This window comes from Dromiciops gliroides, chromosome 3 (assembly GCF_019393635.1).
Source record: "Dromiciops gliroides isolate mDroGli1 chromosome 3, mDroGli1.pri, whole genome shotgun sequence".
Classification (NCBI taxonomy): domain Eukaryota; kingdom Metazoa; phylum Chordata; class Mammalia; order Microbiotheria; family Microbiotheriidae; genus Dromiciops; species Dromiciops gliroides.
The window spans coordinates 645,238,451-645,254,644 of NC_057863.1; the positions used below are offsets into that span (position 1 = coordinate 645,238,451).

At 47.9% G+C, this 16,194-nt stretch overlaps 1 protein-coding gene across 1 annotated transcript; it reads left to right on the forward strand.

Moving 5' to 3' along the window:
• Positions 1–5,766: 5,766 nt before the first annotated feature.
• SELENOW (selenoprotein W) lies at positions 5,767–8,026 on the forward strand. The gene is made up of 6 exons (XM_043994827.1): positions 5,767–5,906; positions 6,300–6,324; positions 6,433–6,486; positions 6,896–6,970; positions 7,146–7,238; positions 7,483–8,026. Exons 1-5 carry the CDS (start codon positions 5,878–5,880, stop codon positions 7,218–7,220), a joined length of 258 nt encoding a protein of 85 aa, XP_043850762.1. The 5' UTR covers positions 5,767–5,877; the 3' UTR covers positions 7,221–7,238; positions 7,483–8,026.
• The last annotated feature ends 8,168 nt before the right edge of the window (positions 8,027–16,194 follow it).

Genomic DNA, 16,194 nt, shown 5'->3' on the forward strand with positions numbered 1-16,194 from the left:
ATTCTTTGTGCCCTGGACCTCTTAGGACAGTCTGGCTAAGCTTACGGACCCCTTCTTAGATGCATGTTGTTTTATTTTTTTGTTTTTGTTTTTTTGCGGGGCAATGGGGTTTAAGTGACTTGCCCAGGGTCACACAGCTAGTAAGTGTCAAGTGTCTGAGGCCGGATTTGAACTCAGGTACTCCTGAATCCAGGGCCGGTGCTTTATCCACTGTGCCACCTAGCCGCCCCCAGATGCATGTTTTTAAATACATTAAATAAAATTCAGAGGATCACAAAGAAAGCCAATTCTATGGAAATATAGTTCTAAATATTTTTTTCAAAGTTCACAGGTAAGGACCCCCCCCACACACACACCTCCCTGTACGTCAGTAGAGCTGTAGTCCAATCACCTCATTGTACACATGGGGAAACTGATGCCTGGAGAATGGAAGGTCTTTGACAGACATCAGACCCCCTGAGACCCAGGTTTCCTGCTGGTATATGATCCACCTCTCCAGGAACTTGGGAAGGACAAAGCAATTCTGAAAGACCCAGGACAGGTGGGTTCCCTTAAGGCTTTTCCTTTATATTCATTTATATGTATTCTCTTTATTGTTTGTTTGTTTGTTTTGTTTTTGTTTTTGTTTTTTTTTTTAGTGAGGCAACTGGGGTTAAGTGACTTGCCCAGGGTCACACAGCTAGTAAATGTTAAGTGTCTGAGGCCGGATTTGAACTCAGGTACTCCTGACTCCAGGGCCAGTGCTCTATTCACTGCGCCATCTAGCTGCCCCTATATGTATTCTCTTTCTAATTAATTATATAAACATATATAATAAATGTATATATACATATTTGGGCAGCCAGGTGATGCAGGGGATAGAGCACTGGCCCTAGAATCAGGAAGACCTGAATTCAAATCTCACTTCAGACCCTTACTAGCTGTGTGATCTTGGGCAAGTCACTTATCCCCAATTGCCTTAAACATCCAGGGCCATCTCCAGTTGTGCTGATGTATATCTTGCCACTGGACGCAGATGGCTCTGGAGGAGAGAGTGAGGTTGGTGACCTTGCTCAGCCTTCCCTCCCTTAAATCCCATTCAGTGCAAGTCATGACATCACCCAGATGTCATAGTCTTCTTCAAGAATGAAGGACAAACAACAACACACACACATGTACTCCTTGAGAGCAGAGATTGATACGTTCTTTGTAATCCAAAGTAGGCACTTTATAAATGCTTATTGGCTGGTTGATTGTCCTTAAATATAATAGTAAAAAGTATAGGGGCAGCTACATGGCACAGTGGATAAAGCACTGGGCCTGAATTCAGTAGAACCTGAGTTCAAATTCGGCCTCAGACATTTGACACTTACTAGCTGTGTGACCCTGGGCAAGTAATTTAACCCTCATTGCCCCACAAAAAGAAAAAGGTATACATGCACATACATACACACAGAGATATGTGTATACATGCATGTGTACATACCTGTGAGTATATGCACATGCCTCTAAAGCCCTTAACCACCTGCCTCCAACCCACCTTTCAAACCTGATTATATTATGTAACAATCTCCCTCAAAGACTCTTCCTTATGGCCAAACGGGCCTTCTGGCTGGTCTTCCTATGAAACACCTCTTTCCAATCTCGGTGCCTTTGCCTGGACCCATGCCTGGACCCATACCTGGAATTCCCTCCCTTCTCATCTTTGCCTCTCAGAATCCTTAGTTTACATGAAAGTGCGGACCTTTTATAGGGCCACTAGGTGGCACCATAGTGCATGGCGAGCAGGGCTCCCTTCCTGACTCATCTTCCTGATTTCATATCTGGCCTCAGATACTAGCTGTGTGACCCTGGGCAAGTCCCTTAACCCTGTTTGCCTCAGTTTCCTCCCTGTAAAATGAGCTGGAGAAGGAAATGGCAAACCAGCCCGATATCTTGGCCAAGAAAACCCCAAATGGGGTCACAGAGAGTCAAATATGACTGAACAGACCTTTCATGTCCCCTTATGTCCCCTCCAAATTATACTACATTTATTGTGTATATATTTTGTACAGAGAAAGGCAGTATGGTATAGGAGATCAAGAGCTGGCCTGGGTTCAAGTCCCTCCCCTGACACATCCTGGGAAGTCACTCAACCTCTCAAGGGCTTCAGACAGCTCCCAAGACTACAAGTTTCCCAGAAGGTGCTGTCCAGCACTGAAATCATCCTTCTATTTACTTATTTATGAGGCAGTGGGTAGTCCAATGGCTAGCGCCCTTCCTTCTGCACAGTTCTGTGATTTCCTCCTCTCCCTGCCCCCCCAATAGTAGCAAAGATCTAGAAGCTGATGAGAGCCCTTGGAGGGCTTGGCCTCAGGGAACATCGGTGTTATGATAAGGGGGGTAGGGACTCAAGAGAAGAGAACAGGGTACAGTTGGAAGGGTTCACCAATGGGGAAGGGAAAAGAGAGTAGTCAGTTCAGGAGGGGCATCAGCAGTGGAGGTCAAGGTGAGGGGGTGGGTGGGGTCAGGGTTTGCCAGACAAAGGGAGAGGTGGAATGACAGCAGATTATCACCGGAACAGGGAATTTCATGACCTTTGTGGGCCATGACAAATCGGGGTCTGACTCTCTTTGTGGGTGAAGTGGCATAGAAGGGTAGGTCATAGAAAATGAGCCAACTGAGGACCTGAGAGCATCATTGTGTATGTTCAGGCCCCCTTAATATGAGGGGAGGAGTTAGGGAAGAGAGAAGGCTTGTGAGTGGATAGAGGCCCTGGAGTCAGGAGGACCTGAGTTCAACTCTGACCTCAGACACTTAACACTTACTGGCTGTGTGACCCTGGGCAAGTCACTTAACCCCAATTGCCTCACAAAAAAAAAGAGTAGCATGAGAAGGTTTGTGAGCCACGGACTGGACTCATCGAGGAAGCCGGAGCACTGTGGACCACAGCCCCCAGAATCTTGATTGAGTGAGAAATTGAGTGATGCTCAGTGATGAGGAGGTATGGGGGAGCCAGGAAGGGGCAGTTGGAAACTTGGAGGGTTCCCACTCACACCTCTGACACAAAAGAGTGCTGGAGGGGGTGACCAGGGAAGCCGAGGTATCAGGATGGAGCCAGATTTCAGTGAGAGTAAGATGGAGAGAGTGGGCAAGGAGAGAGGTTTAAGATAAGGTACAGCCGGGACCAGACACCCCGTCCTGGCAATTCCAGGCAGGTCTAATCTGGTAGTGGTCTCCTAGGCCCTAGGACTTAGACAAAGGTCAGAAGGCAGGATTTGTGCCATAAAGACACCTCTAGGAAGTCCCTGGAGAGGATACAAGTTTCCTGGGCAAGCAGTTACTCCCTAACTGGTCTTCCAAGATTCCCCTCCTCCCCCACTCCAATTCTTCCTTGATGCTGAAGCCAGCTTTTCTTGTTTTTGTTTTGTTTTTGGTAAGGCAATTGGGGTTAAGTGACTTGCCCAGGGTCACACAGCTAGTAAGTGTTAAGTGTCTGAGTCCAGATTTTAACTCAGGTCCTCCTGACTCCAGGGCCAGTGCTCTATCCACTGCGCCACCTAGCTGCCCCTGAAGCTAGCTTTTCTTAAATGTCACTCCTCCCACCCCCACCTTCCGGATGAACTCCAATGGCTCAGATACAAACCTCCCGTTCAGCTCTTGAAAACCCTTCCTACTTTCCAGTCTCCGGGCAGCTAAGCTGGTCCCCTCCAAGCTTGCTCTCTGTCCTTCATGCTCCATCTTCCTCCATTTGCACCAGCTGTACCCCACACCGGGAATGCTCTGGCCCTTCTCCAATTCTTGGCTTCCTTCAAGGCTTAGCTCCAATCTCTACTTCTGTCCGAGGCCTTTCTGGGGCAACCCCCCCCCCACGAGTCCCCTCTACCCACCCGGTCTCTATTTCGTCCTTTGCTCCTGGTCTCCTCCCATTAAACTTGGAGCTCCTTAGGGACCGGAATTATGGGGTTTTGCCTTTCTGTGTATCTCCAGCACTTAGCACAATGACTGGCACGTGGTAGGTGCTTAATAAACATCTCATTTTGTTTTGCATGATTGCACATGTATAATCTATATCAAACAGCTTACTGTCTCAGGGAAGGGGAAGGGAGAGAGGGAGAAAATTTGGAATTAAAAAAAAAAAGAATGTTAATTTCCCCAAAGAGAAAAATCCCTATTTGTCTTATATATATATATATTTTTTGGCAGGGCAATGAGGGTTAAGTGACTTGCCCAGGGTCACACAGCTAGTAAGTATCAAGTGTCAGAGGTCGGATTTGAACTCAGGTCCTCCTGAATCCAGGGCTGGAGCTTTATCCACTGTGCCATCTAGCTGCCCCTGAAAAATCCCTATTTGTAAAAAAATAAAAATAAAAATAAAAAAATTAGCAGCTCTTTTTGTGGTGGCTAAGAATTGCAAATCAGAGAAATGCCCATCAGTTGGGGAATGGCTAAACAAGCTGTGGTATATGATGGTGATGGAATATTATTGTGCCATAAGAAACTACAAGCAGGATGATTTCAGAAAAACCTGGGAAGACATATATGAACTGATGTATAGTGAAGTGAGCAGAACCAAGAGAACATTGTGCACAGAGACAGCAGTATTGTTTGATGAAGAACTGTGAATGACTTGACTATTCTCAACAATACAATGATCCAAATCCAGCCTCAGACACTTGACACTAGCTGTGTGACCCTGGGCAAGCCACTTAACCCTTATTGCCCTGCAAAAAACAAAAACAAAAACAACAAAAATACAATGATTCAAGACAATCCCAAAGGACTATTGATGAAACATACGATCCACTTCCAAAGAAAGAACTGATTTTGATGGAATAGACTGAAGCATGCTATTTTTCACTTTCATTTTTTTCTTTTAATCAAATTTTCTTGTACAAAATGACTAATATGATATTTTTTTACATAATTGTATATGTATAATCCATATATGATTATTTACTGCCTTGGGAAGGGGAGAGAGAGGAAAGGAGGGATAAAAATTGGAACCCAAAACTATAAATTAAAATGTTTATTACATTTTGATAAATGAATGAATAAATAAATGAGTGAATGAACACATAAATAGATAAATAAATTAAATTAAAAGAATGTTAAACAGCTTGTTAACTGTCGTGAGATTGCAAACTCCCTGAGGGCAGGGACTGTCTATTGCTTCTTTTTGCATCCACAGCGTTTAGCAAAGTCCTTGGCACACAGTACCAGCTAAATAGGTTTATTTAATTGAAGGCGTACTGCAAAGGCGTGGAAAGCGGCCAGGGGTGGTGGAACAGAGTATGTGCTGGCCCAGACATGCCCGGCTAAGCTGGTGAGGGCTGGTTACCTTGGCGGGCCGCCGGGCCAAAACTTGCCGGCCTCAGCACCTTTCAAAAGCCATCAACGCAGGGAGGGAGGGGGTGCGATCTGCATCAGGGCACACAGCCCCGGCGCGGATGCAATTACACGAGCTGGTAAGGGCTAGAGGGCCAAGTTCCCCTGCCCTCCCCAGCATGGCATCCAGGAGCAGGGGAGGAGAGAACTCCTCCCCCGCATGGGAGGGGGATGGTTTTAGTCCGCCCAGAACTCGGGCTTTACCATCCTTGCCCAGGGGGAAGGGAGGAGGGGGCTTCCCTGGATCCTGTTGGGTCCCCCACGATGTGCCCAGATCCGACTTGGACACTCCATGGCCTAACTCTTGCCAAGTTCTAAGCGGAGAAGGGGACCTGGGTCAGCTCTTGGTAGAGAGTTCTCTCGGCTCGCCTCCTTGGCCTCCCCCGGCCGCGTGAGAACAGTGGAAACTCCCGATAGAACGCTATGTAACTGTTGCTGACCGCAGCGTTCTAATTTGGAACGCGGGCGGCGCCAACGTTCTGTCCTACTGCAGCAGTCTAGCGGGTCCGGAACAAAGCGGGGGCTCCAGCCATGGCGGTACAAGTCCATGTGGTTTACTGGTGAGCGGCTCCAACGCTTGGAGATCCCTTAGGGGGAGGCGTGCATGGCGGGGGCGGGCTGTGACGGGTCCTCCAGCCCCCTCCTCACCCACGCCTCTGCACACTAGCCAGTCCAGGAAGGAGCTCCTCTCTGGAACCTTCCAGGGGAGACAAAAATGGGGCGATGGAGGGGACCTCGGGTTTGGGGAGAGGGTCCCGGGGTCCCCAGGGGCCGCACACCTTGGAGAGCGGGCCTCCAAGCAGGCCCTGGGTTGGGGGTGGGGGTGGAGTGGGTTTGGAAGGAAATCTTTACCCCTACCCTTCTGGTTGCATCGAATGTTTTCATCCTAACCGAGATTCCTCTCTCCTTCCCCCTGTTTCTTCCTCTACTGTGGTTCCACCCCCCCCCTCCAGTGGTGCCTGAGGTTACAAGCCCAAGGTCAGTGGTCTGGGGGTGCGGTGGAGGGTGGAGGAGGGAGGACCATAGTGAGCAAGCTCGGGCTGTGTAATCAACCTCTCATCTTCCCCATGCGTTCCCCTATGTCAGTATCTGTTACTGAAGAAGAAGCTGGAGGATGAATTCCCCGGCCTCCTGACCGTCGTGAGTGTCTCCTGGTGGGCGTGTGTGTGTGTGTGTGTGTGTGTGTTGCGGGACGAGGAGGAAGTGCATGAAGGAGCCAAGTGTCCAGAAATCTTAGCCCCAGATATTCCAGCCTCCGGTGCCCACCGAGGGAGGAGGGCCGGGCAGGGAAGCCCTCACCCCAGCTCCCCATCTGGTAGCTTTGCATTGTCAGTCATTCCCATTAAATGGGTGCTGAGTTCTGCTGTTTCTGCAGAGGGGTGGGTGGTATCCTATAAATTCAGTGCCCTGGGCTGCGGCTCCTGGGGCCCTGCCCTGGTTATGGCGGGACACTTTGTTCCAACCCACTTAAGCCTTGCCCCAGAGCTGGGGTGGGGACGGTGGGGGGAGGGACACTGAGAGCCTCAGCCTCTCTCCTCCCTGCTTCCAGAATGGTGAAGGCACCCGGGAGGTCACCGGTTTCTTTGAAGTAACAGTTGCTGGGAAACTTGTCCATTCCAAGAAGGTGAGTGGTGGTGCACCTGCCTCTCCCATCCCCTTCCTTTCTGTTTCTGCCCGTCCCTGCCTCGGGTGACCTCAGGCCGGCAGCTGCCTCTGCACAATGGAAGCATTGAGCCATTGGGCCAAAGCTCTGGCCAGAGGAGCCCCCCTACCTCACTCACCCCGTCTCTGCTCCCTAGGCTGGACATGGCTTCGTGGACTCTCCGGACAAATACCAGTGTATAGTGGCAGAGATCAAGGCTGTCCTGAGTTAGAGGGTCCTGAAGATGGAGGTGAGGGGTGCCCTGGGGCAGCCAGGCCAGAGATGGGGCCCTCCGGGTACAGGCTTCCCGATTTCTAACAAACACCTTCCTCTCCCTAGCTTCTCAGGTTCCAGGGTCGCTCCCCCCCCCCAGGTGTCACAGAAGTGGTGGGGGGCAGGTTGGACCCCCAGATTCTCTTCATTGGTCTTATCAAGCCTGTGTCCAGCCTTAAGATCTGGCTGCTCTAACCCTCGGCCTTCCTTCCCTCCTCTAGCCCAGGGGCCTCGTCCCCATCCCTGCCCACGGCTGCTTTATGATGGGAAGGATTGAAATGTCCTCTGGATTCCTGGTTCTTCCCTGAAATCCTTGCACCTGTTGGGCAGGGGCTGAGAATGATGCCCCTGGATCCTGCACAGAGAGGGAGTGCTTGTGCGTGTCCCTGTCCGGCCATCTGCCCCTCCCCTCATCCTGCATCTCACCTGGCCTGTGGGTCTGGCAGATTCCTCCTACTTTCTGCCCCAACCCAACCCCGATGCTGCCTCCCCCATTGAGGTCTCCCTTCGTTAGCCCCTCCTGGGTCCTCAGACATCTCTTCTGTAAAATGAAGGGGTCTCACTGTGTGACCCTGGACAAGTCACTTAACCCTCATTGCCCTGCAAAAAAAAAAAAGGTGTCTCAGCCTCAGAGTCTTCTCCACCTTGGCTAACGATGGGGGGAGGCTCCCACCTGGCCTGGTGTGGCCCCGGGAGGTCCATGGAAACCCAGGAAACAGCATTTATCACAACGGTTAATTAATAAATAGAAAAAATTAAATTTTGGCTGTGTCTGTGACTCCATCTTGTGCTGGGGGAAGGGGGGGGGCAGCTCCCAGGGTCTCTAGGTTAGGATGTTGGCCCTACCTCTTCGTCCTTCTATGGGTCCCAAGTTCTTCCTTTGCTGTAGCCAATACAACAGGCATTTACCATAAGCTGTGGGGGCAGCTGAGGTGGCACAGTGGACAAAGCACCAGCCCTGGATTCAGGAGGATCTGAGTTCAAACCCTGCCTCAGATACTTGACACTTACTAGTGACTCTGGGCAAGTCACTTAAGCCTCATTGCCCCACAAAAAAAAAAGAAAAACACATAGGCTGGGCTTTTATGCCAAGGCCTGGGGATTAAAAAGAATCCTGCCCTCCAGGAGCTTCCTGGGAGAATAGATCATGTGAACAGATGACTGACAGGCCATGATTATTGAGGTCTGCTGACAATCCAGGGGATTGGGAAGTGCTTCCCAAAGTATGTCTCAAATGATCTGAGCCTGGAAGAACATCCATCACAGCCTAGGCAAAGGCATGGAGGTGGGAGATGGCTTGTTGAGGTTGTCTAAGCTGGAATGTGGCAGCTGTGAAAGGGGGGGTAATGTGAAGAGGCCTTGGGGAAGGCTGGCTGGAGCCAGAATGAAGGGCTTGATGGGGCTGGGGTATTAGTACTCTATCCTAGAATAATGGGAGCCATTGATTCTGAGGTAGGTGAGTGAACCTAGTCAGACTTGTACCAGCTGAGGATTATTCTGACGGTTCTGTGGAGCAGAGATTGGAGAGAGGAGACGATGGGGACCTGGGAGCCCAGTTTGGGGAACTGGACTGGCTCTCAAAGTTCTCTGCCTAAACATGTTTTAGAGTAGTGTTTGACCACAGTCCCATGGCTAGATTTGGGGGGTGGGTAGGGTTGGCGAGGCAGCTAGGTGGCTGAAGTCAGGAAGACCTGAGTTCACATCTAGCCTCAAACACTGTGTGACCCTGGACAAGTCACTTCACCCTGTTTGCCTCACTTTCCTCATCTGTCAAATGAGCTGGAGGAGGAAATGGCAAACCACTCCAGCATCTTTGCCAAGAAAACCCCAAATAAGGTCACAGAAGAATCTGACATGCGTGAACAACCTGTTGGTGGAATTTCCACATCAAAAGTCTACCTTGCCCAAAACCAACTCTCCTCTCTCCTCTCCCTCCCTCCCTCTCTCTGTCTCAATATGCTATATCCATCAGTTCTTAACCCTTTTTGTGTCATGGAGAAACCCTTCAGCCTATGGACCCCTTCTCAGATTAATGATTGGTTTGGTTTTTAAAACTCATAATGGGAGCAGCTAGGTGGCGCAGTGGATAAAGCACTGGCCCTGGATTCAGGAGGACCTGAATTCAAATCCAGCCTCAGACACTTGACACTTACTAGCTGTGTGACCCTGGGCAAGTCACTCAACCCTCATTGCCCTGCCCCCCCCAAATTAAAAATCATAATGGAAGAGGGAGAAAAAATCTGAAATTGGAAAGCTTGTATAAACAAATGTTGAAAACTATTTTTACATGTAACTGGAAAAAAATAAAATACTTTTATCAGAAAAAAAAAACATAATGGAAGAAAATGCTAAATTCCAGTGAAAGGTTAGATGCAGGGTTTTTTTCCGCATCCAAATTCATGGACTCTCTGAAATGTACCCACAAACCCCAAGTTAAAAATTCTTATTCTAGAACTTTTTTTGTTGTTTTGTTTTTGTTTTTGCGGGGAAATTAGGGTTAAGTGACTTGCCCAGGGTCACACAGCTAGTTAAGTGTCAAGTGTCTGAGGCTGGATTTGAACTCAGGTCCTCCTGAATCCAAGGCCAGTGCTTTATCCACTGCGCCACCTAGCTGCCTCCTTCACTCTAGAACTTTGCCAGAAATTGAGTTCACTGAAACCATTTGCTTCCTTTTAAAAATTTTTATTTAGAGGATTTTTTCGTGATCGTGTGGGAAGCTTCAAGAAGTTCTTCCTTTTTTTTTTGAAAATCACAATGACATTTCCCTTGTCTGGTCCTCTCCCAATCTCCCTTCCTCCATGACTTTTCAGAGGTCACTGATGGGGGCTTGAGGTTCACATCTGCCTCTTCATTCTGTGCCCAAATTTATTGTTCACCTAGGCCAGGTGACACAATTAACTGGAGGGAGTCAGGGGCTCCCAGAAATCCTTACTGATTTGAGCTATCTGCTCCTTGTTAGCCCCTTCCTGTGCAGAGATTGTCCTCCTTGGCAGAGAAAACAGGCAGATTAAAAACCCAGTGGGGGGCAGCTAGGTGACACAGGGGATAAAGCACTGGCCTTGGATTCAGGAGGACCTGAGATCAAATCCAGTCTCAGACACTTGACACTTACTAGCTGTGTGACCCTGGTTAGGTCACTTAACCCTCATTTCCCCACCCCCCCCCCAATTTTTTAACAAGCAGTTCTGGCTTCTCTCTGTGGTCAGCCACTATTGTCCCACCCACCTGAAGGAGGTCTGGTTCTCTCCACCCTTCAGTTCTTTCCACTTTTAAAATAATTTATTTTTCAATGAGCAAACATTTCTTTTCTCTCCCTCCCACCCTCCAACTGAAATGAGAAAAACAAAACCCTTGTGACAAACAGACATTGTCAAGCAAAACAAATTCCTACATTGTCTGTGTCCAGAAATGCTTCTCTTGGCCTTGCCCCAGTTGATAAGTGTTGAAAGCATATGAGCACAGTACTCAAGGGAAGGTGACCAAGCTATTACCTTATGAAAAAAATGCTCAGTCACTAAGAGAGCAGCACAGATTAAAGCAACTCTGGGCTTCCGCTGCACACCGAAAGTTGACCAAAAAAAGAAAGTGACATACGTTGGAGGGGCTGTGGGAAAACAGGAACGCTGCTGCCCCGTCAGTAAGTAGAGCCATTCTGGACCTCTGCCCCCAAAATGATTAATTGTGTATACCCCATGCATACCCCAGCAATACTACTGCTAGGTCGGGGCAGCTAGATGGCACAGTGGATAGAGCACCAGCCCTGGAGTCAGAAGGACCTCAGTTCAAATCTAACCTCAGACACTTGACACTTACTAGCTGTGTGACCTTGGGCAAGTCACTTAACCTTCATTGCCCAACAAAAAAACAAAAACAAATACTACTGCTAGGTCTAGGGCAGCTAGGTGGTGCAGTAGATAGAGCACCAGCCCTGGATTCAGGAGGACCTGAGTTCAAATCCAGCATCAGACACTTGACACTAGCCGTGTGATCCTGGGCAAGTCACTTAACCCCAATTGCCTCACTCCCCCCCCAAAAAAATGCTTCTGCTAAGTCTATGGCCCAAAGAGATCAAAGAAAGAGGAAAAGTGCCCAGGTGTACACAAATGTTTATAGCAGCAATTTTTATCATGGCAAAGAACTGAAACTGAGGGGATGCCCGTCCACCGGGGACCAGCTGAACAAGCTGTGGAGTATGAAGGGGATGGGACACTTCTGAGCTGTAAGAAATGAAGAAAGGGATGGCTTCAGAGAAGCCTGAGTTGTCAAGTCAACAAGTATTTGTTAAGTGCTGTTAAATACACTGTGCTGAGTGTGGAGAAGACAAAAAAAGGCCAAAAAGCAACCCCAGCCCTGAAGGAGCTCACAATTTAATGGGGGAGACAACATGCAAAGAGTTGTGTGCAAATGAGAGATGGGGATGGGGGGGGGAGAAAGAGAGAGGGTGAGGGAGGGAGAGGGAGAGAGAGGGGTACGTGTGTGAGAGAGATCTTAGAAGGAAGCCAGAGTGGGCAGGAGGTGGAGATGAGGAGGGAAAAAATTCTAGGTGTGGGGGGAGGCCAGAGAAGGTGCCTGCTGTGTGGAGATGGGATGTCCAAAGTAATCAGACCCAAGAGCACGATTTATAGAATAACAGCGACATTGTGGAGACAAATTGCAGACTTCAGAACTCTGATCAATGCCATCGGCCAACCATGATTCCAGAGGCCTGAGATGGAGCAGCCGATAAATGATGGACTCAGGCAGAAGATGTTTGTTTTGGAGGTGTGGCCACTGTGGGGCGCTGTCTTGCTTGACTGTGCATATTTGTTCTAAGGATTTCGTTCTTTTTTGATGGGGGGGAGAGGGAGAAGATGGTCAACATGAGCATAATGCTTGTTAATTAAAAACAATTAAAAGGCTACTCTTTTCCCCAGAATGGGGAGGAAGGTTGTTATAAAGATTTTTTGTCATTCTTAGCTTTCTTTGTCAGCCTCAGCTTGTTTTGGGGCTCCAGATATGGGGGCAACTAGGTGGCGCAGTAGATAGAGCACCGGCCCTGGAGTGAGGAGGACCTGAGTTCAAATCCGACCTCAGACACGTGACACTTACTAGCTGTGTGACCCTGGGCAAGTCACTTAACCCCAATTGCCTCACTAAAAAAAAAAAAGTCCTTAGGACTGCCGTGCTTTGCATCCGCAGGGCTTAGCCCAATTGGGCAAGTCATTTAACCCCAACTGCCTCCACAAAAAAAAAGTGTCTACTATGTACTAGGCTTTACAACTATCTCACTTGATCCTCACAGTAAGCCTGGGAGGTAGGTGCTAATTATTATCCCCATTTTACAACTGAGGAAACTGAAGGAGACAGAAGTTAGGTGACTTGCCCATGTTTGATAAAGACTCTGAGCCTGGATTTGAATTTAGGTCTTCCTGACTCCAGGTCCAGGATTCTGTCCTCTTCACCACCGGATTGCTTCACAGGCCTTATCTCACCAAGTCAGTGATAACTATGAAATCAAGTTGATCCCCTTACTTTAAGATCTCTAGTTCTTTTTGCCTATCAGCTATACTTTGTGTCCAGACGTCAGAAGTCATGGGGTTTGTTTTCCTGTTTCTGAGGGTCTCAATGGCTATTCTCCCTACATTAGGCCTACTACTTTGTATGGTGTCTAGCCTGGTGGAAACACATAGATAGGCCTTTTCTTTTCAATATAAAGCTTCTGATTAGGTTTGCAAAATTGCAGGCAAACATTTTCAGCAACCCTTGTTAGGTACACTCCATCCCTGGCCAGGCAATGGCTATTTACACATTTTAGGTCATGGTCCAGAAAGAATTCAAATCCCATTCTCAGGTATCATCTTCTCAACCAGCTGTTCACTCTCTTCATCCTTCTTCTCTCCCTCTTCTGAACCCCTCGGGTTCTGTGGGGAGCAACCCACCCCGGCACCAAGTGTACCAGTTTCTTCTGACAGCTCACCTTGAGTTTCTGTAACGAGTGGCTCTGCTCTGACAAGTGTGAGGAGTATCTCTGCTGAGTCTTGGACACGTGTCCCAGGTAGACCAATCTGATTCTCTAGTCTTATCAGAAGACTGCCCCAAGGAAGCCCCAGGGGGCCACTAGTCTCCTCCCACCTGCTGCAAGGAGCTTTTCCCCCTCAAGGCTAATACCTTCCCTCTGAGATTATCTCCAGTTCACCTTGTCTATAGTTTTTTGCAAGAGCTCCTTGAAGGGAGCCTTTCTCTATATCCCCAGTCCTTACCACAGTCACTGACACATTGTCAACAGGTACTTAACACGTTTGTTGACTGACTGACCCACATGGATGATCTCTTACCTTGTAGCACCTGTGGCCTTACTTTAACATCCGCAGAAGCCAAGCAGCCCCTTCCTCCTCAGGACAGCCTGTCCCCTCCTTTTTAGGAAGAGCCACCAATGTGTTTCTTGGCCCCCTGTGTTCAATGCTCCTTCCTCCTTCTCTCAGATCTCTGCCACATTCTCCCCCACTCCAATCTCTGGACACAGGTTGGGGTTGGTTCCCTTTTGCTTTCTCTATTTTATGGAGTGATTACTTCACCGTTCTTAATAACCCAGAAGGTGAAGGAGTTCCTTGGGGTTTTTTTCTCTCTCTAGACGGCCGACCTTGGGCTGTGGCCCCAGTGCAAACAACACACTCTGAAGGCGATCCGGACACACGTCTCCTGGCTGGCCATGATCCCTGGCAGGGAAGGCTGTGATCTTTGTTTTTAATGCTTCCTGAATTGCCATTCAGAACTGGTTGAGTAAACTGTAGGAGATGCCAACTCCAGAGAGGTCACAGGATCGTAGATTTGGAGCCAGGAGGGACCTTTGAGGTCATCAAATTTATACACATGCTTTTTTACAGATGGGGAAACCGAGGCATGGGGAGGTGAAGGAACTTGGTCGTAGTCACCCAGCTGGTAAGTGGCTGAGGTGGCATCTGAATCCAGGTCTTGCTGACACCATCCATTACAACATGCTGGCTCAGATGGATGCCTTTCTAATTCCATCTTCAGACTGAATCTTCCTTCAGTTTATGTCGTTTCTCCCTCAACGTTCCCTTATCTTCCCACATTTCTTCTCCACAAATCCAACCTCTGATCTTCCTCACAATTACAAAGCCCTCCAATCCCATTCATAATTCCTAGGGTTCTTCCTTCATTTCACCTTCCACTCCTGCCCCGGCTCTCCTTCAACTGGTTGTTTGTTTGTTTGTTTTTTGGGGGGAAGGATCTTTTCCTCTTTTCAGCTAAGACAATGGCTGGTACATGGCAAATACTTAATAACTGTGTGTTAGAAGGCATTGTATTGATTAGCAGTCAAGGTATAAAACTAGATTGCCCTTTGGAAGGTGGAAGTCTAATCGCCCTAACAGCAGCTCACATTTATATACAATAATAATAAAAGCTGACCTTTATATGGTACCCACTACATGCTAAGCACTGGGCTAAGTCCTTTGCAGACATTATCTCATTGGATCCTCACAACTACTCGAGGAGGGAGGTGTTATTATCTTTTTAAAAATTATTATTACTATTATTCCCCTTTTACAGATGAGGAAACTGAGGCAAAGGTTAAGTGACTTGCCCAGAGTCACACAGCTAATGATCTAAGGCCAGATTTTAACTCGGCTCTTCCTAACTCTAGGCCTGATGGATCTATACGCTGAGCCACATAGCTGTCCCCTTATGCAAATATTAGCTATTATTATTATATAGGATTTTAGAGTTTGCAAAAGCACCTTACATTATCTCATTTGCTCCTCCTAACAATTCTGCCATTTGGCGCCATCATCATCTTCATTTTACAAATTAGGAAACTGAGACTGAGAGAAGCTAGGTCCCTTGCTCAGGACCACTGAGCAAACTAGGATCCGAGGTAGGATTTGTTTTGTTTTTGTTTTGTTTTTTTTAGTAAGGCAATTGGGGTTAAGTGACTTGCCCAGGGTCACACAGCTAGTAAGTGTTAAGTGTCTGAGGCAGGATTTGAACTCAGGTCCTCCTGAATCCAGGGCCAGTGCTCTATCCACTGCGCCATCTAGCTGCCCCCCGAGGTAGGATTTGAACTTGTCTTCCTCCCTCCAAGACCAGCACTCTATCCACTTTACCACCCACCATCCACTGCAGAGTATAAATGGAAAAGGGATGGCCTGTGAATGCTGAGGTCCTTCAGATGCCTCCCTTTGAGGATGACATTGTACTGATTACAACAATTTCCTTATGTAGAGGACAGGAGTCTGGCGTAACAATCCACACACAAAAAACCAAGTGGAAGAAAAATGCTTTTTGTTCAGACTGTGACTGTGACAATTTGATGGACAGCTCATTTATTGTGTTGGTTTTGGGTATGAACAATTTTGACAGACACTGCAGTTAGAAAAATGAGCTGGAGGCAGCTAGGTGGCGCAGTGGATAGAGCACCAGCTCTGGATTCAGGAGGATCTGAGTTCAAATTTGACCTCAGACACTTGACACTTACTAGTTGGGTGACCCTGGGCAAGTCACTTAACCCTCATTGTCACGCAAAAAAAAAAAAAAGAAAAGAAAAGAAAAAAGAAAAATGAGCTGATTTCAGGATCCAGTGGATAGAAGAGAGCAAGGTAGATTGTATTGAGGGTCACATAACTAGTAAGTATCTGAGACTGGATTTGACCTTGTCTTTCTGCTCCAATTCTAGCACTCTATCAATAAAAGAAAAACCCATCTTTTAAATAGTGATATTCTGCAATTCTCCCAAAGAATTGCAAAGAAGCCATTGCTCTGAATTAGTAAAGCTAACTCAGTGGATAGAGTACTGAGCCAGCACCAGGAAGACCTGAGTTCAAATCCAGTCTCAGACTGGGACCCTGGGCAAGTCACTTAACCACCATCTGCCTCAGTTTTCTCACCTGTAAATTGGAAATCATAATAGCACAGAGTTATTGTAAAGATCAAAT